Genomic DNA, 24,698 nt, shown 5'->3' on the forward strand with positions numbered 1-24,698 from the left:
ATCACTCAAAAAGCTAGGAAAACTAGCAGAAACTCTCCAAGCAAAATGGCAGAGATGGCACTGCGAAAGGGGAATGGATTAATAGGAAACGTGTCAGTTGTAGCCCATTGAGATCGGAAGTTGTAACGGCTCTTCTGTCCACGTATCCTACTCTCACCTTTCCTTCGAGACAAGGTTAACTCTATTCGGGGAAGGTTAACCATGGCTAATTATTAACATCCTGATTTATATGCGATATCTCTCGTGATATTCGCTCCGGAGGCTGGAACTCTGTTGATACCTCTAAGGTAAAATTTCTCTGGTGTATCACTCGCTGAAATATCCAAAGAAGAAGCTGCCAATGATGAACTTCCATCAGGACGACATGGTTCGAGCCCAAAAATAATGCTATCATATTCCCTGCGATTTATTATAACCAATGTTTGTTGGAAGCTGTGTGTGTTGACTGCCTTACGACCACATATAATAGAGTGAGTAAAGGTGATTATGATACCAATATCCTCTGATGGAAAAGGCTATAACTTAAAGACTGATCTCCTTGGTTTGATGGATAGACTTTAGAGAAAAAAAGGGAAAAAAGACGAAGAAGGTGGAATCTGTCAAAAACTGAAAGTACATGGGTAGTATGCAAAACTGCAATGTACCAATACAACTACCTAATAAGAAGGAAAAAGCGAATACTATAAGAAGAAGACCTGAGAAGCAGTAACAGACATAAATAAGCTATATCGTCTCCTAAATGGTATAATGGGAAATGTAAGTGAAAAAGGCTACCAGAGGGGTACAGTGACCAGGAACTATCAAATAATTTTCTAGTATTCTACAAAAACAAAATAGAAAATGTATCTAGGTCATTTGTAAATATTCTAAATCAGATTAATGCTACACCAGATACACAAATGAAATTAACGAGCTTTAACAACATGACACAAGATGATATCACCAGGATTATCAAGAGAGTGAAGAAAACTAACTGTGCAATCGATCCAATGCCATTATCTGAAGTAACTGGAGAAAGAAACTCTCCCAGTTTGGGCAAAACAATTATAGGAATAGCAAATGCAAGCGTTGATGAGTGTAAGTTTCCCAAATCTGATAATGGCTATAGGCACCCTGATTGTGAGAAGTGTTGTGGAGTATCAGGAATTAAATTTATATAGACCTATTTTTGATCTATCTTTTGTTTCAAAAGTGCTAGAATACATAATTCTTGAACAACTAGTGAGTCACTTAGAAGAAATAGAAGCTTTGCCAGACAACCAGTTTGCTTACAAACAATTGTACTGTATGGAGACAGCCATGTTTTCTGTTGTAAACTTTATGCTGGAAATGATATATGAAAATAAATGTGGTATTTTAATATTATTCAATCTTGGTGCTGCTTTTAATACAGTTGTGCATGAACTGCTACTAAATGATCTGCAGTCCATCAGTGTTGAAGATCAAGCTTTCAAATACCCGAAAGACTACTTGGTTGGCAGAAATTATTGTGTGCAAATTGGAAACTCTTATTCATCATATGACCCTTTAAACAGACTGGTACCTCAGGGGTTTGTACTGGGCCAAATCTTATTCTGCATCTATACTATTGGTCTATCGAAAATACTACAAAGGTATGGTGTGAAGTTCAAACTACAGTATTTGCAGATGATACATAATTTTATTTCCCCTAAATGATATAAACAACACTACTGAAACTGTGAACCAAATCCTTGATAGTGTTAGGGTGTGGATGACAATCAAACAACTAAAATTAAATGAGAATAAAACCGAGTTTATGGTGGTAGGAAAGAAAAACAGCGTAAGAAACTTGGGCAATTTTCAAATACTGTTAACATAAATAACGACTCTGTCCCGATATCTAGTAAAGTTTGTGACCTAGGCGTATCTCTTGACTGAAACTTCTCTCAATGCCCAAATAAATAGTGTAAAAACTGCTGGTTATCACCTCAGAAACATTGATTTTATAAAGAAAGTACCTGGATGAATATTCTGTAAAGAAATTTTAGATAAAGTGTGTTATTACGAGGATTCACTACTGTAACTCCATCTACTGCAATTTACCAAGAGTAAAGTTAAAATTACAAAACATGATAAACAGAGGAGCAAGGCTGATGAAAGGTGTCCCACTTAGAGAAAGGATCACTCCTATACTAATTGATTTACATTGGCTACCAATTAAAGCAAGAATTAAATATGAAATGTGTACAAAAACCCACCAAGTTATCAGAACCGGCAATCCAAAATTCTTGAGAGAATTGCTACATGTTGTGCAGCCACCAAATCGTGTTGACACGAGAATAGTTACAGATGGTTTCAAGCTATTGAATCCTAGATATATGTCTACTGTAGGCTTTAGAGCCTTTAAATATGTTGCCCTGAGACTATGGGATTAGTTCCCACGAGACATCCGAATGATTGAAGATATCCAGGCTTTCGAGAGGAAACTGAAGACTGTGAGTGCTTCGAAAATGACGATTAACAGTAAGTGAGCAATACCCATTGTGAAATGCTGAATGCTCTCGAATGAACATGATATAATGACAAGTTTCCCAATAGCCACATGCTGAATGGTACCCAGATCTGCTGATGCTCTTAGTTAAGGTACCAAGAAAACTACCCCTGTAACCAAACTTGCTTTGCCAGTCCCACCTGCTGAGGTACCATATATCAGAGACATCCTTGTTACTTTACTGGTGGAAACTATCCAGCATTTCCAAGCGAAAGGCTTTCCACAAGGCACTCTCCAGTGGATATATGCTTTGATCCTCTGCAGATGTCTACCAAGCAAAGTGAATCATCACCTGTGTTTGGTGTCTTAGAAGGGTTATTTCCCTAGTTGGGACCTCTCTACAACTGATAGCAGATTTTCTTGTCTACCTTTGCCGGGAGAATCTCCTCTCAGTCTTGGTGGTGAAAAATTATTGCTCAGCCTTGAGTTATGTTTTAGAGCTTTTCTCTTTATGGGAGCTGTCAATGCTCTTGAGGAATTTCAGTAGTCTTATCCTCTGTGTCGTACATCACCTGATTTCTCAGGTTCCTTTAATGTATGTGTCATTTGAAAATCTGCCACTAGAGATGGTCTTTCTTCTTGCCCTGGCCTTAGCGAAACATGGAATTACTTGTCATCTTTCATACTGAGGGATGCAAGAAAGTTTTGTTCTCTTTCATTCTTGAGTTTGTTGCAAAGACTTAGGACACAGCCATTCACAACCCTAGTTTTGAGTCCTCTATCTTCTCCCTAAAGGATGTGACCAATTACAGTATCCAGATTATTTGCTTCTTTTTCTGTGAGGTGCGATGGCACTATCTGAAGCAGTACCAAAGTCTTATCCTGAACGCAGGCAGATCTAAGGAGATTATCTCCATGACTACCATATCTTTTTGGCATCCAGAAACCATCATACTGGCTTATCCTTAGTTGCCTGAGGATCCAGAGGAACCCGTCAGTGGCTCAAGTTTTGAAGCTGGTCTCTTGAAATTATGGAAAACTTTCTCTGCCCCCTATTTGCGGGAGTATATCTACAAGTTCCTAGACATGTTGTAGCTGGTACCAGTGGTAGCTGCTCAGCAGGTTGTGTAGCGAACCTAGCATCCTTAAAGGACAGGCAATATCTTGTCTAAGCTAACATAATTCCAGAATGAGAGGTGAGAATATTCTTATATGGCCCTTTTCCTCTCCCTCCCCCATTATGGTGCAGCAGTTATGCCGTTATTTGCTTGATCGGATGTTGATGCAGGTCAGCTACTATAACGAGCAACTTTCCTAGTCATGCAAAGATAAAATATCTACCACATCCTTCCTTTGAGGGAGGGGATGGGCACAGTGTATACAATGTCTTTCATTAAATTGGCCATAATTTCAGATATCATATCCTTTTACGATAATGGTTCTTCTGTAATTGTCTGTCTGTTCACAGAGACCTAGTGTATCACTAAAGAAATTTTTCTCCGATTGTTGAAAGGTGGATAGGAGTCAGTATAAAGTAATTTGCATTTTTCTTAATTACAAACCTTGACCACTTCACAAGTCCTGGGTGAAGGTCAAATTGGCTAGTTAATGGGCGGTACATCCCCCATCATCTGCCAGTAACTACCAACATCTTATTACAAATTTTAACTGCCTAATTCCAGCTGTGCCGAAATCGAACATCTATCTTGTTTCTCTTCCTCTTGTTATTTTGAAGTTTTTATCCTTGTTATTTTGAAGTTTTCATAGTTTTTATGACATTTATTTTAATGTTATTGTTGTTCTTAAACTTTTCTAGTAGTTTATTTCCTTATTTCCTTTCCTCACTGGGCTATTTTCCCTGTTGGAGCCCTTGGGCTTATAGCGTCCTGCTTTTCCAACTAGGGTTTTAGCTTAGCAAGTAATAATGATAATGATAATTCAGTATTGATAGAGGAAGGTTTGTATTGTTAAGGAAAATACAAAGTAATTTAAAAATTTGAATTTTATTGTGTACTATTGTGAAAATATATTATTGGGGGTTTGCTATTATATATGAATTCACATCTACTGGAGAGCTTGGAACCAATTGTTAAAGTATGCATGGAACGGTCTTATACTCAAACTGTAGATATCGAGGTTATAGGTTTGCCACAATTATTTTAAGATCTTTCTGTTGATCAGGATGATGATTGTTGATTTCTGTAAATTTTAATCTTAATTCCAGAAATCAATAGGATAATTAACAAAAGTGATGGATAACATTGTAAATACTATGGATACCAGGAAGAGGAGGAAGGAAGGGTCATCTCGAACACCATCACTTGAAAGCTTACAGGCCTCACCCAAACGGTAACACAATGCTGCTCTTTGTGAAAATAGTTTTTTAGGATTTAAAGTTTTGGTATAAATACAATGAAAAATAAATTGCATGTTGTTCATGAAAACAATACTGTATTTAACTGTACATTTGTTCCGCCACAGATACAAACCTTAGCTATTTATAATAGGGTATTACATTCGGCGCAGCTAAAAGACGACCCATGATAATTTTAGTGAGGAATAACTACCCATCCGCTAGTTAGCGGGTGGGGGGTGTGGTAGACTGGCTACCCCGCTCACTTACACCTCTCGGCTGAGTAACCACTTTACTTTTTGGCGTGGCTGTTAGAGGACGGACATGCTGCTCTTCTCTCCCGCAAAGACTGGCCTTGATGTTTTTTGTTTATTTTTATTTTTGGTTTGTTCCGTACCTGAAATACAAACCATGCTATTTAATATGGGTAATTACTTTCGGCGTAGCTGAAATGACGAGCCATTAGAATTTTAACGAGGGTTTACTACCCCACCGCTAGTTAGCGGGGGTTAGGGAGGGGTAGTATACTACCCCCCCCCCCTCACACACACCTGTGCTGAGCTCCACTTTGCTATCGGCTCGGGTGCTAGACAGAAGTGTCTCCTATCACCCTCGCCTACACTGACAGCCATTAATCTTTGTTTGCTTTTTCTTTTTGACAGAGTGTTTGGAAGTTGGCTTCTGCGATGCGGAAGTGTCCCGGCTTTCCTGACCGCCCTTGTGGGACTTTTATGTCAGCGGTCGAAACAGATTCACTCACCTTATGTCCTTTTTGTAGGGGCCAACGGTGTGACAGAGATAAAGTATGTGGTGAGTGCAGGGAGTGGTCTATCTCCCAGTGGGAGAGGTTTTCCCGGCGCCGGAAGAAGTCGAAACGGGATATTTCTCCTTCAAGGGCTTCCTTTAAGAGAAAAAACCCCAAGGACTCTTCTTCCGTAGCCCAAACCTCCTCCAAAGCTCCCACTCGATCGGCTTCTTCCGAGAGGCTGGCGAGTAGTAGCGTAGGCCGCATTTCCGTTAACCAATCTCGGGGTTTGGGAGAGGGAGTTGCCTCCCATAGCGAGGCAGCTCCTTCTCCTCCCCCGGGAGAGGATTTAATTTCTAATGTTGCTAATGATGATTTGTTACAGCTTTGGGCTTCCTTGGGGCTTCAGGGCTCGCCCTCCTAGGAAGCCCTGTTTGACGTAATCAAGTTAGGGGCAGCTGTCAAACAGTCGCCGACGTTAGCAGAGGTTGATCCTCTGTCTATCGTCGATGTTGTTGTGGCAGAGGCTTCTGACGAGTTATCTCAAACCTCTGCTTCTGTTGCTGATGTAGCTGAAGGCTTAGCTCCCCCCTCCGAACATCCTTCGAGGGAGGAACTAAGTCCAACGGTCTCTCCTGCAGGTGATTCTCCCCCTCGGAGGACTGCCGACGATCTACCTGCTGCCCCCAGAGGGCGTATAGGGCGTAAAGCCCGCTTTCCCCTCCGCCGTAGAGGCCTTCCTTCACCTCACAAGGGTGTTAGGAGGCGCCTCTTCGGCTCGTCTTCGCTGCAGTCGGCCGCAGAGGAACCTCGTCGCCGTTCACCGCTTTTCAGCTATATCCCTGGACCTGTCCGCTGAACGTTCGCGATCTACTCCTGCCAGACCTGCGGACCTGCCGACGCGCTGTGGGTGCCCACGCATCCTGCGATCAAGCAGGCCACGGTCTCTTCGGGGCAAAAGCGACTTGCTCACATTGCAGCAAAGTCCCTTAAGTGCCAGGTATCACCTGCGCGCCAGCGTTCTCCTGCTCGCCAGCGCACCACTGCGCGCCCTAGATCTCCTACGCGCCAACGTTCGCACGCGCCCACGATCTTCAGATCTGGGATACCATCTTCCCCTGCTCGCCAGCGATCTCCTACGAGCCAACAGACACCGACTTGCCATCAGACCCCTCCTGCTCGCCAGCATTCTCCTACGCCCCATCACGCGCAGTCACCAACAGGCGCCCTCGCGCGCCACGCCCGTTCGCCCATCGTAGATGCGCGCCCGCGCGTAAGGGACGTTTCCCCTGCGCGTGCGCCCTACACTTTCATCCTCACGGGCTCAGAAGGATCCTGCGCGTGCAATAGCCTCCACGCGCCCGAACGCTTGTTCAACCTGCTGCGCGCCCTAGGGTTTTGTCCAGAAAGCGCCACCGATCGCCTACGCGCCCATGCGCTCTATCGCCCCTGCGTGTTATCGCTCACCAACGCGCGCCCTCACCTGCGAGCCATCATTCGCTAGCGCACCATTGCTCGCCTGCGAGCCATCATTCGCTAGCGCACCATTGCTCGCCTGCGAGCCATCACTCGCTAGCGCACCATTGCTCGCCTGCGAGCCATCACTCGCTAGCGCACCATTACTCGCCTGCGCGTCATCGCTCGCCTGCACGCCCACGCGCACCCTCGCCATCATCCCCGCGCGCGCGTGAACCGGAAAGGCAAGAAGTCCTCCAGGGGAGGGAAAAATCCTATAGAGAGTTGCCGAGGCCGCAAACGCTAGGACTGGCAGTCCCCCTGCATGTCCACCAGTGGGGGGATGCCTACAAAGTTGCGCAATTAGGTGGCAGCAACTTGGGGCCGATCCCTGGACGATTTCTGTACTGTAATCAGTCAAGGTTATCGCGTCCCGTTCACAACATCTCTACCTCCCCTGACAGCGGATCCAGTGTCGTTGAGCTCCCTTGGGATCGGCAAGGGGGCAAGCCCTTCGGGCAGAAGTCAAGACCATGTTGAAGAAGGGCGCTCTCCAGGTCGTCGACGGGTCCCCAGGCGTCTTCAGTCGACTCTTTCTTGTAAGGAAGGCGTCTGGAGGCTGGAGACCAGTCATCGACCTCTCAGCCCTGAACAGGTTTGTCAAGCAGACCCCGTTCAGTATGGAGACGGCAGACACAGTCAATCTCGCAGTGAGACCCCAAGACTTCATGTGTACACTGGATCTGAAGGACTCGTACTTCCAGATCCCAGTCCATCCGTCTTCAAGGAAGTACTTAAGATTCAGCCTAGACAACAAGATCTACCAGTTCAAGGTGCTGTGTTTCGGTCTTTCCACAGCACCCCAGGTTTTCACTGAAGTGTTCACCCTGATATCATCGTGGGCACACAGGATCGGCATCTGTCTCCTCCGTTATCTGGACGACTGGCTGATCCTAGCAGACTCGGAGTCGACCCTCCTTCGACACCGAGACAAACTTCTCGGACTTTGCCAAGATCTGGGGATCATGGTAAATCTCGAGAAGTCCTCCCTGCTTCCTACTCAAAGACTGGTATATCTAGGCATGATCTTAGACACCAATCTCCACAAAGCCTTCCCATCAGACGACAGGATAGCAAGGCTGAGTAGGGTCGCAAGTCCTTTCCTCAGACGAGACAAACTCCCAGCCCAACCGTGGTTACGTCTTCTCGGTCACCTCTCATCCTTGGCCCGTCTAGTTCCCAATGGTCGCCTCAGAATGAGATCTCTGCAATGGCGACTCAAGTCTTGGTGGAATCAAGGCTACGATTCCCTGGACGTCATGGTCCTTATGGGGCCCGCGGAACGGACGGACCTTCAGTGGTGGGTGACAGACGAGAACCTACGAAGGGGAGTGGATCTTCTCGTCCTCCCCCCGGATTTGATGCTGTTCTCGGACGCCTCAAAGAAAGGGTGGGGAGCCCACGCTCTGAACCACAGGACCTCAGGCCTGTGGTTAGAATCAGAAAAGTGCCTCCGTATAAACCTGCTAGAAATGAAGGCCATATTCCTGCCCCTTCAACAGTTCCAACAATACCTGGCGGGTCACTCTGTGGTGGTGATGAGCGACAACACCACAGTAGTGGCTTACATCAACAAGTAGGGAGGCACCTTTTCGGAGCAGCTATCCCATTTTGCAGTAGAGATACTGAGATGGACCGAAGTCCACTTGATTCCACTATCGGCTCACTTTATTCCAGGCAAAAGGAATGTGCTCGCCGACAGTCTGAGCAGAGCGTCTCAGATAGTGAGTACTGAGTGGTCTTTGGATCGTCTAGTAGCCAACAAAGTCCTGAATTTGTGGGGTTCCCCAGCTGTGGATCTGTTCTCTACAGCGTTGAACTTCAAGCTCCCGCTGTACTGCTCCCCAGTCCTGGACCCCAAGGCACTCTGGCAAGATGCCTTCCGACAACGGTGGGACAACATCGACGTTTACGCCTTTCCCCCATTCTGTCTGATGAGGAGGGTACTCAACAAGACCAGAACATCGGTCAACCTCTCGATGACCCTGATAGCTCCGCTATGGCATCACGCGGAATGGTTTCCAGACCTGCAACTCCTGACGGAGGTTCCGAGAGAACTCCCTCCACGACGCGAGCTACTCAAACAACCACACGCCAACATCTTTCACAAAGCAGTAGCTTCGCTTCGGCTTCACGCCTGGAAACTATCCAGCATCTCCTCGCAGAGAGAGGATTTTCGCAACAAGTTTCTGAAAGGATGTCTGGACACCTGCGAAGGTCATCCGCAGGGGTCTACCAGGCAAAGTGGAGAGTTTTCTGTGGTTGGTGTTGTGGAAGGGGCATCTCTCCACTCGATGCCACTATTCCAGCAATAGCGGAGTTCTTCGTGTATTTTCGAGAAGAAATGTGCCTTTCAGTCTCGGCAGTGAAAGGCTATCGCTCAGCCTTAAGTCTCGCCTTTAGGCTCAAAGGAGTGGACATTTCTTCTTCGCTGGAACTATCCTTACTCATAAGAAGTTATGAACTTACCTGACCCCAGTCGGAAGTGAGACCTCCTCCATGGAACGTGGTTCGAGTTCTCAGGTCTCTGAAGAGACCTCCCTTCGAACCATTACGTCAGGCTTCAGATCGCCACCTGACTTGGAAGACGGTGTTCCTACTTGCGTTGGCTACGGCCAAATGAGTTGGGGAACTGCATGGTCTCTCGTATGACATCGCCCTTTCAAGGGGATGGGGGAAGGTAACGTTCAGATTCATCCCTGAGTTTGTAGCTAAGACTCAGAATCCGGGAGTGCCAGACCCTTGGTTTGACTCTTTCCGGATTTCGAGTCTTTGTTCTGTAACAGATGACCCAGACCATCTCCTACTGTGCTCAGTAAGGAGTCTGAGGCTCTATCTTAAGACAACAGCTGCGATTCGTCCTCAAGTGCAAGCATTGTTTGTAAGTACTGGGAGGACAAAGAGGAGGGTCACCAAGAATACCATCTCAGCTTGGATTCGTAGGGTAATCCATCATTCCCTGAATCCCGACCCTCCTCCGTCACGTCACCCTAGAGCACATGATGTCAGGGGCATAGCTACGTCCCTGGCCTTCAAAGAGAACTACTCAGTGACGCAGGTTCTACAAGCAGGGGTGTGGAAGCGTCATACGACCTTCACAGCCCACTACCTGCAAGACGTGACCCACAGGAGGCTCGATACGTTCTCTATCGGCCCTGTGGTGGCTGCACAACAGCTGGTTTAAACCTCAGGCTCCTTAATGGACAAGTAGCAGAGGGTTGAGGTCATTGTTACCTGGTTTTAGTCTGCATGAATGAAAAGGTATGTCTGGCCCTTATTCTTTTCTTCATCCTCCCCTCTCTTGGGAAAAGCAGCATCCTGGGTTCTCTGCACAGCTGACCTCAAAGCACTGCAGGTAAACCATGTTCCCTTGTGTTCTTAGTACTAAGCTAATACTGTCACGTCCCCATACCCTGACGAGGTGGTATTGGGAGAGTCCTAGCTTTAAGTTCCATCTAAAGAACTTCAGGTCAACCTCCTAGGACGAGTCACACTTCATTCCTCCACACACAGCTTTTGTAGGCCGCAGCCCTTGCAGAGCAAGGTGCTAGCGAGGTGAAGGGACTCCTAATTGTTGAGTACCAACACACTCAGATACTGAGTCCCCGGGCAAAAAGCCAAAACCCAGTAATGGCTGGGACTTACCACCCTACCTAAGGGTTGAGTCACCCATATTAAATAGCGTGGTTTGTATTTCAGTTACGGAACAAATGACAAATTCGTAGATAATTTTTATTTTTCCAAACTATACAAACCTTAGCTATTTTATCAAACTTGCCCGCCAGCCCTGTCCCCCGTAAAGTCCTACCTCTAAGCAAAGTGAAGCTCAGTACAGGTGTGTGTGGGGGGGGGGGGGGGTAGTATACTACCCCTCCCTACCCCTTGCTAACTAGCGGTGGGGTAGTAAACCCTCGTTAAGATTCTAATGGCTCGTCATTTCAGCTACGCTGAAAGTAATTACCCATATTAAATAGCTAAGGTTTGTATAGTTAGGAAAAATACAAATTATCTATGAATTTGACATTTTCTTGTGTGTTTTCATTTATCTTACATATATTTGAGTGTATATATGTATAAATAGAAATATACGTTGTTAGATACGTGTAACTTTAGCACTGTTGACATCGTATCCAACTGCCTCCGCTGTAAGGTTGTTGTCATTAGGCAGGTTCTCAACGCTGCCGTGTTTTTGTTTCATTACAGAATTAAAGTTTATAACAGTTCAGCTCCCTTTCGAGGAATTATCTTACAAGGAAGGTGACTTATTCCCCGAATAGTGTATTTTGTGCAACGGAGCATGAATTGTAATTGATAACTTTTTTTTTTTTTCTTTTCACAGGTAACAGCGACGTAGTACACGTGGTAGCTCGTGAGCTGCCCTCATTTCGAGGTAGCAATCGCTGTCAACTTTCAACTTGATGTTCCTCCTTCGAGGGGAGCTTCTCTCTCTCGCGAGAGAGAAAGAGAGAGAGAGTGATTTTTGTGTACGCCTATGCTTTTTTCCCATAGAGCTGGGATAAAGCTATACTTGGGCTATGTCCTCTTGCGGGAGGACTTCTCTCTCGTTCGCGAGAGAGAATTTTTACGCCTACGCTTTTTTCCCATAGAGCTGGGAGAAAGCTTGCCTTAGGCAATGTCCTTCTTCGGGAGGACCTCTCTCTCGTTCGGGGGAGAGAGTTTCTTACGCCTACTCTTTTTTCCCATAGAGCTGGGAGAAAACTTGTTTTAGGCGATGTCCTTCTTCAGGAGGACTTCACTCTCGTTCACGAGAGAGATTTTTAAGCCTACGCTTTTTCCCCATAGAGCTGGGAGAAAGCTTGTCTTTGGCGATGTCCTCCTTCGGGAGGACTTCTCCCTTGTTCGCGAGAGATATTGTACTCCTGCGCTTTATTCCCCTAGAGCTGGGAGAAAGCTCGTCTTAGGCGATCTCCTTCGGGAGAACTTCCCTCTCGTTTGCGAGAAAAAAATTGTAGGAGCTTGCTGATCTACCAGGGGCGGTGGCAGAGCTTTCTCCGAAGCGGGTTCTCCTTACGCTTATGGTTCTCCTTCAGGGGCGGAGCGAGAGCCTTCTCTTGAACGACTTACTCCTTCTGGAGAACAAACCTCTTATGTGGAGGTGTTATCTTGAACCTGCTGGTTCTCCTTGATCCTTCGGGGTCTCATTTGATCACCCTTTGGGCTGCCGTGATCGTTTGAGCCTTCGGGCTCTCGTCATGTTGATCCTGCTGGTTCTCATAACAGTAGGAATCCTTCGGGACTCCACTCGAAACCTTTGGGTTTCAGTTACGCTGAACCTTCGGGCTCTTGTAACGATGATAACATTGAGCCTTCGGGAACGTGTGCCATCAATCACGCCGACCTTTCGGGGTCTCGTGACAGAGGAACCTCGATTCCCCATTACGCTGATCCTTTGGGGTCTCGTAACATTAGTTATGCAGAACCGTTGGGCTCTCGTAACTTTAGTCACTCTGACACTTCGGTGTTTTGTGACAGGGAAACTTCGGTTTCTCGTTGCACTGACCCTTCGGGGTCTTGTAACATTAGTTACGCTGAACCCCTGGGCTCTCGTAACTTTAGTCACTCTAACACTCCAGTGTGTTGTGACAGAGAAACTGCGGTTTCTCGTTACGATGACCCTTCAGGGTCTCGTAACATCAGTTACGTGGAACCCTAGGGCTCTCGTAACTTTAGTCACTGACACTTCGGTGTTTTGTGACAGGAAAACTTCGCTTTCTCGTTACGCTGACCCTTCGGGGTCTTGTAATGTAGTTACGCAGAACCCTTGGGCTCTCGTAACTTTAGTCACTCCGACACTTCGGTGTTTAGTGACAGGAAAACTTCGGTTTCTCGTTGCGCTGACCTTTCGGGTTCGTGCAACACAGTTCACGCTGAACTTTCAGGTTCTCGTGACCTGAGCCATTCTTTTTATGACAGGGAGTTTCCAAACTCTCGTTGTGTTGATCGTTAGCGCTCACACAACACAAGCTATCGTGGACCTTCGGGTGAGCGTAGCAGTCATTTCTCTCACCAACCTGAGAGCTCTCGCGCGCACGACCAACTTGGCGCGCGCAAGCAAAATGGCGATCATGGCGCGTGGGTTCATCCTTTGGCGCGCCATATGCGCAAACATCCTGTGGTGTGCCATGCGCGCGAACAACACACTGCGTGCCATGCTCGCAAGCAACCTTGTGTGCGCCAGGTGCGCGAAAAAGGTGCGCGCACGAGCTCCCTTCCGCCTACCAACAGTTCGGCGCAAGAGCGCACGACCAAATTGCCGCGCGTGCACGACCATATTGGCATGCACACACGATCGGATTGGAGCGCACGATCGTATTGGCGGCGCGCATGATCATATTGGCTCGCACGCACGACCAACTTGGCGCGCACGCAATCGGTTGAAGTGCACGAACAACTTATGACCCTTCGAGGTCTCACAACGCAGTTCACGCTGAACCTTTGGGTTCTCGTGACCATAGCCTTACTCATATGACAGAGTTTTTGGACACTCGTTGCGCAAAGTGTTCACGAGTGCACAAGAGGTTTACTCTCATGACAGAGTTTTCGAACTCGTCCCGTGAATTGTTCGCGCGTGCCCATCGTCATCAAGAGTTTTACTCTGATGACAGAGGGATGCCTGCTGCCTAAGGGTTTACAAATCTCTGCAGGTAACTATGACATAGTTCCTTTGGGTCCTGGTCACGTAACACGATTCTTGGAATTCTATCAGGAATCGGCGACAGAGTTCCTGCGGGTTCTCGGCACAACATCCCTTAAGGTCGTGAGAAAGGAATTCACAAATAGATTCTGAACCCCTAGATTCTCATTCGAATCTCTCTGTTTCCACGATTCAGAGTTTTCTGAAAACTCTATGGTCGACCCCCCCCCCCCCTCTACGAGAGGGGTCTTCCAAAGGTGTGACTTGATACGTCACTTTACACTCTCAGCTGATTTCTGTATCAGCTAGTCTGGTTTCGCCAGCACCGATCCTTTCGTTTTCGAACGAACCACCGTCATCTTTCCTCCACCTTCCCACTTCGAGTGGTTTGGTTAGCAGATGGAAATGAGCGGGGAATGAAAAATTCTTTACATTGCAGTTCATTTCCCCTGGCAGGCCTTGCCTGATTTAGACGGTAGTTTTCTCACTATCGAGAAAGCATTCGATGGCAACCCCTTTAGGTAAGCGGTCGATGGCAATCCCTTTAGGTAAGCGGTCGATGGCAATTATGTCTGGCCTTCTTGAAGCAAACCTCCTCATACGAGACTTCACTCTTTCGGGAGACTCGTTCCTGAGAAGTTTTTACAAAACTTCAATGGGTGTTAAAACTTCATGAAGGCCGTAAGCCTTCCCGGAGCAGGCACTCTAACCAAGACAAAACGGCGAGGTTATTGTTTTAAACTCGGTTCTACCGTTTGATGAAGGCAGCCTCCCCTGTCATTGTACCGTGGGTATAACGACTTGCCTTTTTACATGATAGTCTTCCGAGACTTTTTATTCTATCCCTACAGGGTTATTGTTTCGAACAATTAGTCCCGAAGGAACATTGTTAGCTAACGTTAAAGAATGATAGCAACAGCGTGGGCATCTTTTCATTACGTTACGAACGTTTCAAGCCCCGCCCACGGGTAAACAGATATCCGTTTCTGTGTAATGAACCCTGGCTAGCCCCTCACATAAAGAGGAGGGGTAAACCAAGGGGGAAATGATCGCCTCTATAACTGTATATTTTGTTTGAGAACATATTTGCTCTCATTCAAGAAAATATTACAGTTAGTCCACGATCAAAATTCTTTCGGCAATAATGTTGCGATTCGTCGCATATACATTATTCCCGCAACCGGATTCGTTGCAAACGTTTCCTGGAGGCAGAGAATACGCATGCGCTAGCGCAAACGGACAAGTACATATATACGTGCAAGCGATCTTTCTGCCAATAAGGGCTATATACATCTTCCAATTAGAACTCCGTTCTATTAAGTTGTATATTTATATCCCTTACTGAAACCAGGTTATTCAGTACATTACTTGGCTACTTTCCTGTAACCAGACATACGGCATTTACGTTCTGCCTCCTTATAGGCATTTTTTCCTTTCCCCCCGATCGGAAGTCTTAGTCTCCTACAATGGCTTTGGCTGGAAACTTCTCATAAGCATATCTGTTCCCTAGTAGGGAACATTTAATATAAATGTTAGTTTACCGATCGGAGACAGAGAAGTATGAACGTTTCTTTGTCCTTAGAACAGGAAACCTCCGTTACAAACGTTTCCAACGTTCTCCAACTGAGTTCCGGACACGACTTTTAAGTCGAACTACGCATGTATGCTTGTCATGTGCACGATTCGGTGTTACTACTCCGTAGTAGACTTATGCTCTTTACCCACCCAACAATAGGTTGAAGATACGTCTCAATCCCCTCTTGGGTTTGGTTGGATGCGTTCGGTGACTACCGTACAGTCTCTTGTCCGGAAAGCGATCTCTATGGAGATTCGCTATTATAACATAAGCTGTACTGATTAACTAGGTTACCGTTTGGTATCGGTCTTATTCGGCCAACCACACTGGATTAGTGGCAGTTGGAGGGAGAACAGGCTGTTCCCCTTTGTTGCAAGAACGTGCAATTAGTTACACATCTTGACAGCATTTCGAGGTGTGTTTATTGCTATGCACTCCTCCCCCTCACCGCTGGACAATCCGCGGATGATGGGTGGCAGATGAGAGCTTCTGCAAAGAGACCTGTCTTCTCGTCTTCCCTCTGAACCTGATGCTCTCTATAATGCATCAAAAGAGAGAGAGAGAGGGGGGGGGGGGGCATATGCCATACCATTCCATCCTCGTCTGTTGGCCTCTCTTAGAGAACCTTCTAGCATTACAAAGCCTCAGATAGACAAAGGACAACTAGTTGCCCCCATCTGCTTGCGTCATTCCTGGTACAGTATACGAATGTGCTTGCAAAACCACCCAGATTGTGGGCTCTTAGTGTCTTGGAATCATCTTGTATCCAACAAAGTCAACTTAGTGGGGTCCCCGACTGTGGTTATGCTCGCTGCGGCCCTGATCTTCAGGCTCCCACTTGACCGTTCCCCGGGCCCTCAAACAAGATGTATTCCAAGATCGATGGGGCGGCCTAGAGTGTACCTTGTTTATACCCCCCATTCGGTCTGGTGAAAAAGTCCTCAGCCAAGTCAGGATAAGCAGGATCTTATCAACGACTCCAATATCTTCACTATGGCATCCCGCAGAATGGTTCCTAGGCCTTCTGCAGCCCCTGACGGAGCTCCAATAGCTTCGCTATGGCAACCCGCAGAATGGTTCCCGTACCTTCTACAGCTCCTGACGGAGTTCAGAGGGATCTTCCTCCACGGCACGATCTTCCAAGCAGCCACATGCTAACGCTTTCCTAAGCTGTAGCTTTGCTTCGACTTCTCGCCTGGGACGATCCTACACCACCCCTCTCAGAGAGGCCTTTCGCAACAGGTTACGGAAAAGATGTCTAGGCACCTCAGACACTTTTCAGCGTCGGTCTTCCAGGCGAAGTGTTCGGTCCTTTGTGACTGATGTCGTGGAAGGGGATTCTCTTCCATCGGTGCCTTTACTTGTGCAAGTTTGAGATAACTTGTCCCCCATCGGACCTCAACCTCCTCCTGGGAACGCGGTTCGGGTCCTTCAGTCTCTGAAGACCCCTCTCTACGAACTTTAGGCCCAGCAGCAGATCGCTTCCTTACACAGAAGACGCCCTTTCTACTCACTTGGGCTTCTGACCAAGAGAGTTAGTGTGTTGTATGATTCAACCTCTGATGTCTCCTACCCTAGGAGACGGGGAGAAGTAATACTTAGCGGCATCCCTGAGTGGATTGCCAAGACTCAAATCCGAGTGTGCTGTACCCTAGGTGCAGCCCATTTCGAATAAAGTCTTCGTTCGGTAACCGGAAACCCATCAACTGGGGTTTTACCCAATGAGGAGTCTGTAGGGTTACCTTAAAAGAATGATACCAGCTCGCCCCCGTGTGTTGGCATTGTTGACCAGCACGGGGAAGGTCAAGAGGAGGACCTCAATGTTTTCCTTCCCCTCTGGGATTGGAAGGCAATTGGGGTTACTCTTAATCTAGACTCTCCTCCATCCTAAGACCCAGAGCTCGTAACGTCACTGGCGTTGCTTCGTCCCTGGCGTTCAAGAAACTACTCTGTGGTGCAGATACTTTTAAGTGGGCATATGAAAGCGTCAATCGACCCTCACGACCCCACTACCTGCAAAGACGTAACCCACAAGAACATGGAGACCTTTTCCATTGGTCCTGTGGTGGTCGCACAACAAATGGTCTAAACACATCAGGCTCCTTGATGGACAAGTAGCAGAGGGTTGAGGGCTGAGACTACCCGGATTAGTCTGGGGTGAATGAGTAAAAAAATGCCTGGCTCCTTTCTTCCTTTCACCTTCTTCCCCTTTGGGGAAAACAGCTCCGCAAGCCTCAGCATAGCTGACCTCACCTCGCTGCAGGTAAGACCCATTGTTCCGTAACTGACATACAAACCACGCTATTTAATAGGGGTATTACTTTCGGCATAGCTGAAATGACGAGCCATTAGAATTTTAACGAGGGTTTACTACCCCATCGCTAGTTAGCGGGGGTAGGGGAGGGTAGCTTGCTACCCCCCCTCACACACACCTATGCTTGAGCTCACTTTGCTCTCGGCTCGGATGGTAGACGGACGTGTCCTCTCTCATCCTCGCCTCTTTCTTGGCAGCCATTAATGCCTTTTTGCTTTTTCTTTGACAGGTTTGTGTGTGAAGTTGGCCTCTGCGATTATGCGCACCTGTCCTGGACTACCCGACCGCCCCTGCGGAACATTCACGTCGGCGGTCGAGACAGACCCTCACACCCTTTGCCCTTAGTGTAGAGGCCAACGGTGTGATAGTAGTAATAAGTGTGGTGAGTGTAGGGAGTGGTCTACCTCCCAGTGGGAGAGGTTTTCTTGGCGACATAAGAAGTCCAGGCGGGATATTTCTCCTTCGAAGGTTTCTTTGAAAGGAGAAAATCCCAAGGACTCTTCTTCCGTTGCCCAAATCTCTTCCGAAGCTCCCGCTCGATCGGTCTCTTTCGAGAGACCGTCGAGGGGTAGCGTAGACGGTGTTTCTTTTTTCCAAACTTGGGGTTTGAGAGATGGCGTTGCCTCCCCTAGCGAGGCAGCTCCACCTCTTCCCCCAGGGGAGGATGTGTCTTTAACGAATTTATTTCAGCTTTGGTCTTCCTTGGGGCTCGAGGGTTCGCCCTCCAAGGAAGCTCTATTTGACATCATCCGATTGGGTGCCGCTGTCTAGCAATCGCCGACTTTGGCAGAGGTTGATCCTCTGTCAATTGTCGACGTTGTGGTGTCAGAGGTATCCAATGCGGTATCTCCTAATACCTCTGCCTCTTCACATCCCGCAGTAGCTGAAGGCTTAGTTTCTCCCGTTCCTGTTCAACCTACGAGGGAGAAACTAAGTCCAACAGTCTCTCCTGCCTGTGATTCTTCTCCTCGGGGGAGTTCACTTACAGAGACTCCTCTTCGGAGGACTGCAGAAGGTCAGCTTGCTGATTCAACGGCCCCCAGAGGGCGCATCCGTCGCAAGGCTCGCCTTCCTCTTCGCCGGAGAGGCCTTCCTTCACTTTTTAAACGGTGAGGAGGCACCTCTTTGGTTCGTCATCATCGTTGCAGTCCGCCGCAGAGGAGCCTCGTCAGCATTCACCGACTGTTCCTGCTATGGTCCTGGACCTCTCAGCGGATTGTTCGCGATCCCCTTAGGTGGAAGGTCGTCCTTTCAAAGGGCACGCCGACCTTCCACCCTACAGACCTGCTGACCTGCCGTCGTCATTCCTGGAAGCTGATGCGCTTTACGCGCACACGAAACCTGACTATCATGCTCGTCAGGCACCGATCCCTATTACGGGGCAACAAGGGCGTACGCACCATCGCGCACATACGTCCCTTACGCGCCATGATGGACATGCGCGCCAACGATCTCCTGTGCGCAAGGCTTTGCCTGAGGTAGCGCGCCAGCGCTCACCTGCACGCCATCAACCTCCTGCGTGCCAGCAACCTCCTGCTCGGTAGTGCTCTCCTACGCGACAGCACTCGCCAACGTGCCAGTGCTCTCCTGCGCGTCAGCGCCCCCGTGCATCTATCTCTCCCGCGCATCCACGATCTTCGGATCTGGGAGCTGTAGGGAAGTCAAAGACTTCGCCTACACACCAGCGCTCGCCAACGCGCCGCCTGCTGTCTCCAGCGCACCATCCCTTGCCATCGCGCAATCACGCGCGTTCACCTGCTCGCGCCCACGAGGATAAGTGCGCGCACCCATCCTCTCCAACAGTTATGTGCCGCCATACTGACGCGTGCCTGCAAGATGCGCGCCCACGTGCACAGGCTCCAACTGTGCGCCCGCGCGTAAGGGATATTTCTCCTGCGCGCACGCGCCCCATGACATCTTCTGGGGCGCGCGAACTCTCGCCCGCACGCCCACTGGTCCAACATCCTTATCCTGCGCGCGTGAACATTCGCCCCCGTGCACGCACAATCAGCCTCTTGCGCACTCTCCTGTGATCACACAGTCTCCCGCACGCGCTCCTACGCGCTATCACTCGCCTGCGAGCCCTCGCAATCGCCCGCGCGCATGCACACACATCAGCAGTCTCCCGCGCGCGACCCCGGGTATTCCCCATTGCTCGAGCGCCAACACGCTCCCCCGCGCGAACGCCAATACCCTCCTGCGCGCGAGGCGGCAGGACAACGCACGGCAAGGTCGCCATCGCCGCATTTCCCTCCCCGCAAGCGCAGAACAGCGCGCACTGCGGTGGAAGGGAAGCATCCAGAAAGGTCCAGGAACCCTTTTTCTTCTTTCCAGGCGAACCCCCCTATGGAAACTCCTCCCAGGGATCTGTCGATCCCTGTCCCTCCAGAGGGAGTGTCTGACAGTGCAGCTGTCTGTCAACAGCCATGGTTCAGGGCACTAATCAGAGTGGTTACACAGGCTTTCAAGCCTGTTCTCTCACAGTTAGGCCACAGATCCTCGGCTGCGTCTACTCCTCTTAAGAGAAAAAGAGGAGTTTAGGACGCGGTGACTTCTTTGAGAACTAAGCAGTCTCCTCGTAAGCCCTCAAGGTAGGTCCCCCCCCCCAGACTTTCTCTCCCTCCCTGTCGGACGAAGATTTCCCGTCCTCGGGGGAGTTACGTGAGGTAAGACATTCCCCCATCGCACCAATGTGGAAAACCCCACCTCGCGTTGAAAAGTCTTCCCGGGTAGGGGCGGAGAAGAACTTGCCTCCGTCTATGTTAGAGTCCTACATCCTTCCTAGGAAGAAGTCGAAGGACTCAAAGACAGTGCCAAAATCCTCGACGAGACTTAGGACGGAGCCAGCTAGTCACTTGGAGGACGTCTGCGATTCTCCCCAAGAAGAGCCTTTGGGGACAGGAGACTTCGCTGCAAGTCCGACATCCGGAGGAGAACTACAAGAGTCAGAGCATGCATTTTGGCAGGTTCTGACTCTCATGAGGGCTCTCAGTGGGTTTGCCGACCCAGAGATCCCCCCTCGAGAGGGCAAAGACACGGTCTTGGACCGCGTATTTGGCACTCAAAAACCTTCTAAGGCCAGTGCTGCCCTGCCCTGGTCTCAGGGGGTTAAGCGTACCAGGGACAAGATCACTGTCCAGCTCTCTGAGTTAGCCTACTCCAACCCCTCCAGTGCCGGCAACAAGCTTCTCCCACCTCCTCGCATACAGCAGAGGAGGTACTTTGAGATCTTGAAGGAACCTTGTCTAGCTCTTCCTCTCCACCATTCTTTGGAAGAGCTTACCAGGGGAGTCCCTCTTGAGAGACTCTCCAAGCGGCAGGTCTCATTCTCGGTAACTGAGATCCTTAACCAGGAGAAGGTTGCGAAGTGTGCTATGCAAGCCACTTTGTGGCTAGATATCTGGTTAGGGACCTTAGGTATCCTGATACGCTCTGAGGATTTCTCCAAAGACCGTACCAGGAAAGCTATTGAGATGTTCCTCCTCTCAGGCACTCGCACGATCGAGTTTCTGGCCCACCAAGTCTCGAACTTGTGGGCGAACACCATCCTGAAACGTCGGGATGCGGTGGCTGAGAGGTTCCATCAGAAGGTCCCTACCACCGAGATAAATAGGCTCAGGCATTCTTCCTTGGAGGGAACGAACTTGTTTGAGCCTAAAGATGTGGAACATGCTGCTGAGAGGTGGAGGAAGTCCCACCAAGACTACCTCCTGCAAAGGGCTTTGACATCCAAGCCCTATAAGCCTCCAGCACCCCAGCAGTCCCGTCCTACCAAGACCACAAAACCGACAACGGCAGCGAAGACAGTGGTGTCTAACCCCTTTCCTGTCAAGGACAGGAAAGGCAAAAAGTCCTCCAGGGGAAGTAAAAATCCTAGAGGGAGCAGCCAAGGCCGCAAACGCTAGGATGTCCACCAGTGGGGGGATGCCTACAAAGTTGCGCAGACAGGTGGCAGCAACTCGGGGCCGATTCCTGGACAATTTCCGTAATCAGTCAGGGATATCGCGTCCCGTTCACAACATCTCTACCTCCCCTGATGACGAATCTAGTGTCATTGAGCTCCCTTGCAATGGGATCAGCAAGGGGGCAAGCCCTTCGGGCAGAAGTCCAGACCCTGTTGAAGAAGGGCGCACTCCAAGAGGTCCTCGACGGGTACCCAGGCTTCTTCAGTCGACTCTTTCTTGTAAAGAAGGAGTCTGGAGACTGGAGACCAGTCATCGACCTCTCGGCTCTGAACAAGTTTGTTAAACAAACTCCGTTCAGCATGGAGACGGCAGACACGGTCAGACTAGCAGTAAGACCGCAAGACTTCATGTGTACACTGGATCTGAAGGACGTGTACTTCCAGATCCCAGTCCATCTGTCTTCAAGGAAGTACTTAAGATTCAGCTTAGATAACAAGGAGTACCAGTTCAAGGTGCTGTGCTTCAGTCTCTCCACACCACCACAGGTTTTCACCAGTGTGTTCACCCTAATATCATCGTGGGCACACAGGATCGGCATTCGTCTCCTCCGTAATCTGGACGACTGGCTGATCCTAGCAAACTCGGTGTCATCCCTTCTTCAACACCGGGACAAACTTCTGGGACTTTGCCAGGATCTGGGGATCATGGTAAATCTCGAGAAGTCCTCTCTGCTTCCCACTCAAAGACTGGTATACCTAGGCATGATTATAGACACCAATCTCCACAAAGCCTTCCCATCAGACGACAGGATAGCAAGGCTGAGGAAGGTCGCAAGCCCTTTTCTCAGACGAGAAGAACTTCCAGCCCAACCGTGGTTACGTCTCCTCGGTCACCTCTCATCTTTAGCTCGTCTAGTTCTCAACGGTCGCCTCAGGATGAGATCCCTCCAGTGGCGACTCAAGTCCCGGTAGAATCAAGACTACGATTCCCTGGACGTCATGATCGATATGGGACCTGCAGAACTGACGGACCTCCATAGGTGGGTGACAGACGAGAACCTACGAAGAGGAGTGGATCTTCTCGTCCTCCCCCCCGGATTGAATGCTGTTTTCGGACGCCTTAAAGAAAGGGTGGGGGTTCCCACGTACTGCACCACATGACCTCAGGCCTGTGGTCAGAATTGGAAAAGTGCCTCCATATAAATCTTCTAGAGATGAAGGCCGTCTTTTTGGCCCTTCAACAGTTCCAATAATACCTGGCAGGTCACTCTGTGGTGGTGATGAGCGACAACACCACAGTAGTGGCTTACATCAACAAACAAGGAGGTACCTTTTCGAAGCAGCTATCCCATCTTGCAGTAGAGATACTGAGATGGACCGAAGTCCACTCGATTCCACTATCGGCACGTTACATTCCAGGCAAGAGGAATGTGCTCGCCGACAATCTGAGCAGAGCGTCTTAGATAGTGAGTACCGAGTGGTCTTTGGATCATCTAGTAGCCAACAAAGTCCTGACTTTGTGGGGTTCCCAGACTGTGGATCTGTTCGCAACAGCTCTGATCTTCAAGCTTCCGCTGTACTGCTCCCCAGTCCTGGATCCCAAGGCACTCTGGCATGATGTCTTCCAACAACGGTGGGACAACATCGACGTTTACGCCTTTCCCCCATTCTGTCTGATGAGGAGGGTGCTCAACAAGACCAGAATATCGGTCAATCTTTCGATGACCCTCATAGCTCCGCTATGGCATCACGCGGAATGGTTTCCGGACCTTCTGCAACTCCTAACGGAACTACTGAGAGAACTCCCTCCACGACACAATCTACTCAGACAACCACATGCCAACATCTTCCACAAAGCCGTAGCTTCGCTCCGACTTCACGCCTGGAGACTATCCAGCATCTCCTCGCTGAGAGAGGATTTTCGCAACAAGTTGCGATCAGGTTGTCTGGACATCTGCGAAAGTCATCCGCAGCTCTCTGCCAGGTAAAGTGGAAAGTCTTCTGTGGTTGGTGTCGTGGAAGGGGTATCTCTCCACTCGATGCCACTATTCCAACAATAGCGGAGTTCCTCGTGTATTTGCGGGAAGAAATGCGCCTTTCAGTCTCGGCAGTGAAAGGCTATCGTTCAACCTTAAGTCTAGCCTTCAGGCTAAAAGGAATGGACATTTCTTCTTCGCTGGAACTTTCCCTACTCATATGAAGTTATGAACTTACCTGCCCTCAGTCGGAAGTGAGACCTCCTCCATGGAACGTGGTTCGAGTTCTCAGGTCTCTTAAGAGACCTCCCTATGAACCATTACGCCAGGCATCAGACCGCCACCTAACTTGGAAGACGGTGTTCCTACTAGCTTTGGCTTCGGCCAAGCGTGTTAGTGAACTTCATGGTCTCTCGTATGACATCGCTCATTTAAGGGGAAGGGGGGAGGTAACGTTCAGATTCGTCCCTGAGTTTATTGCTAAGACTCAGAATCCGGGAGTAGCGGACATTCGGTTTGACTCCTTCCAGATTTCGAGTCTATGTTCTGTAACAGATGACCCAGACCATCTCCTACTATGCCCAGTAAGGAGTTTGAGGCTATATCTCAAAAGAACAGCTGCAGTCCGTCCTCAGGTGCCAGCGTTATTTGTTAGCACAGGCAGGACTAAGAGGAGGGTCACCAAGAACACCATCTCGGCATGGATTCGTAGGGTGATTCATCTGTCCCTGAATCCAGACCCTCCTCCATCACGTCGCCCTAGAGCACATGATGTCAGGGGCATAGCTACGTCTCTGGCTTTCAAAAGGAATTTTTCAGTGACGCAGGTCCTTCAAGCTGGGTTGTGGAAGCGTCAGACAACCTTCACAGCCCACTACCTGCAAGACGTGACCCACAGGAGGCTCGATACGTTCTTTATCGGCTGCACAACAACTGGTTTAAAACCTCAAGCTCCTTATTGGACAAGTAGCAGAAGGTTGAGGGCATTGTTACCCGGTTTTAGTCTGCATGAATGAATAGGTTTGACTGGCCCTTATTCTTTTCTTCATCTTCCCCTCTCTTGGGGAAAGCAGCATCCTGGGTTCTCTGCATAGCTGACCTCAAACCACTGCAGGTAAACCAAGTTTCCTTGTGTTCCTAGTATTAAGCTAATACTGTCACGTCCCCATACCCTGACGAGGCGGTATTGGGAGAGTCCTAGCCTAAAG

The 24,698-nt window shown here is 48.9% G+C and overlaps 1 protein-coding gene across 1 annotated transcript in view; it reads left to right on the forward strand.

Annotated features, from left to right (window-relative positions):
* Jarid2 (Jumonji, AT rich interactive domain 2) overlaps nucleotides 1–24,698 on the forward strand; it is a 336,896-nt gene that overhangs the window by 11,523 nt on the left and 300,675 nt on the right. Inside the window, exon 2 of the mRNA XM_068388399.1 lies at nucleotides 4,677–4,801. Within this exon, the coding sequence (XP_068244500.1) occupies nucleotides 4,704–4,801 (98 nt within the window). The 5' untranslated portion in view covers nucleotides 4,677–4,703. The remainder of the gene's footprint in view (nucleotides 1–4,676; nucleotides 4,802–24,698) is intronic.

Source organism: Palaemon carinicauda, chromosome 15, assembly GCF_036898095.1.
Source record: "Palaemon carinicauda isolate YSFRI2023 chromosome 15, ASM3689809v2, whole genome shotgun sequence".
Classification (NCBI taxonomy): Eukaryota; Metazoa; Arthropoda; class Malacostraca; order Decapoda; family Palaemonidae; genus Palaemon; species Palaemon carinicauda.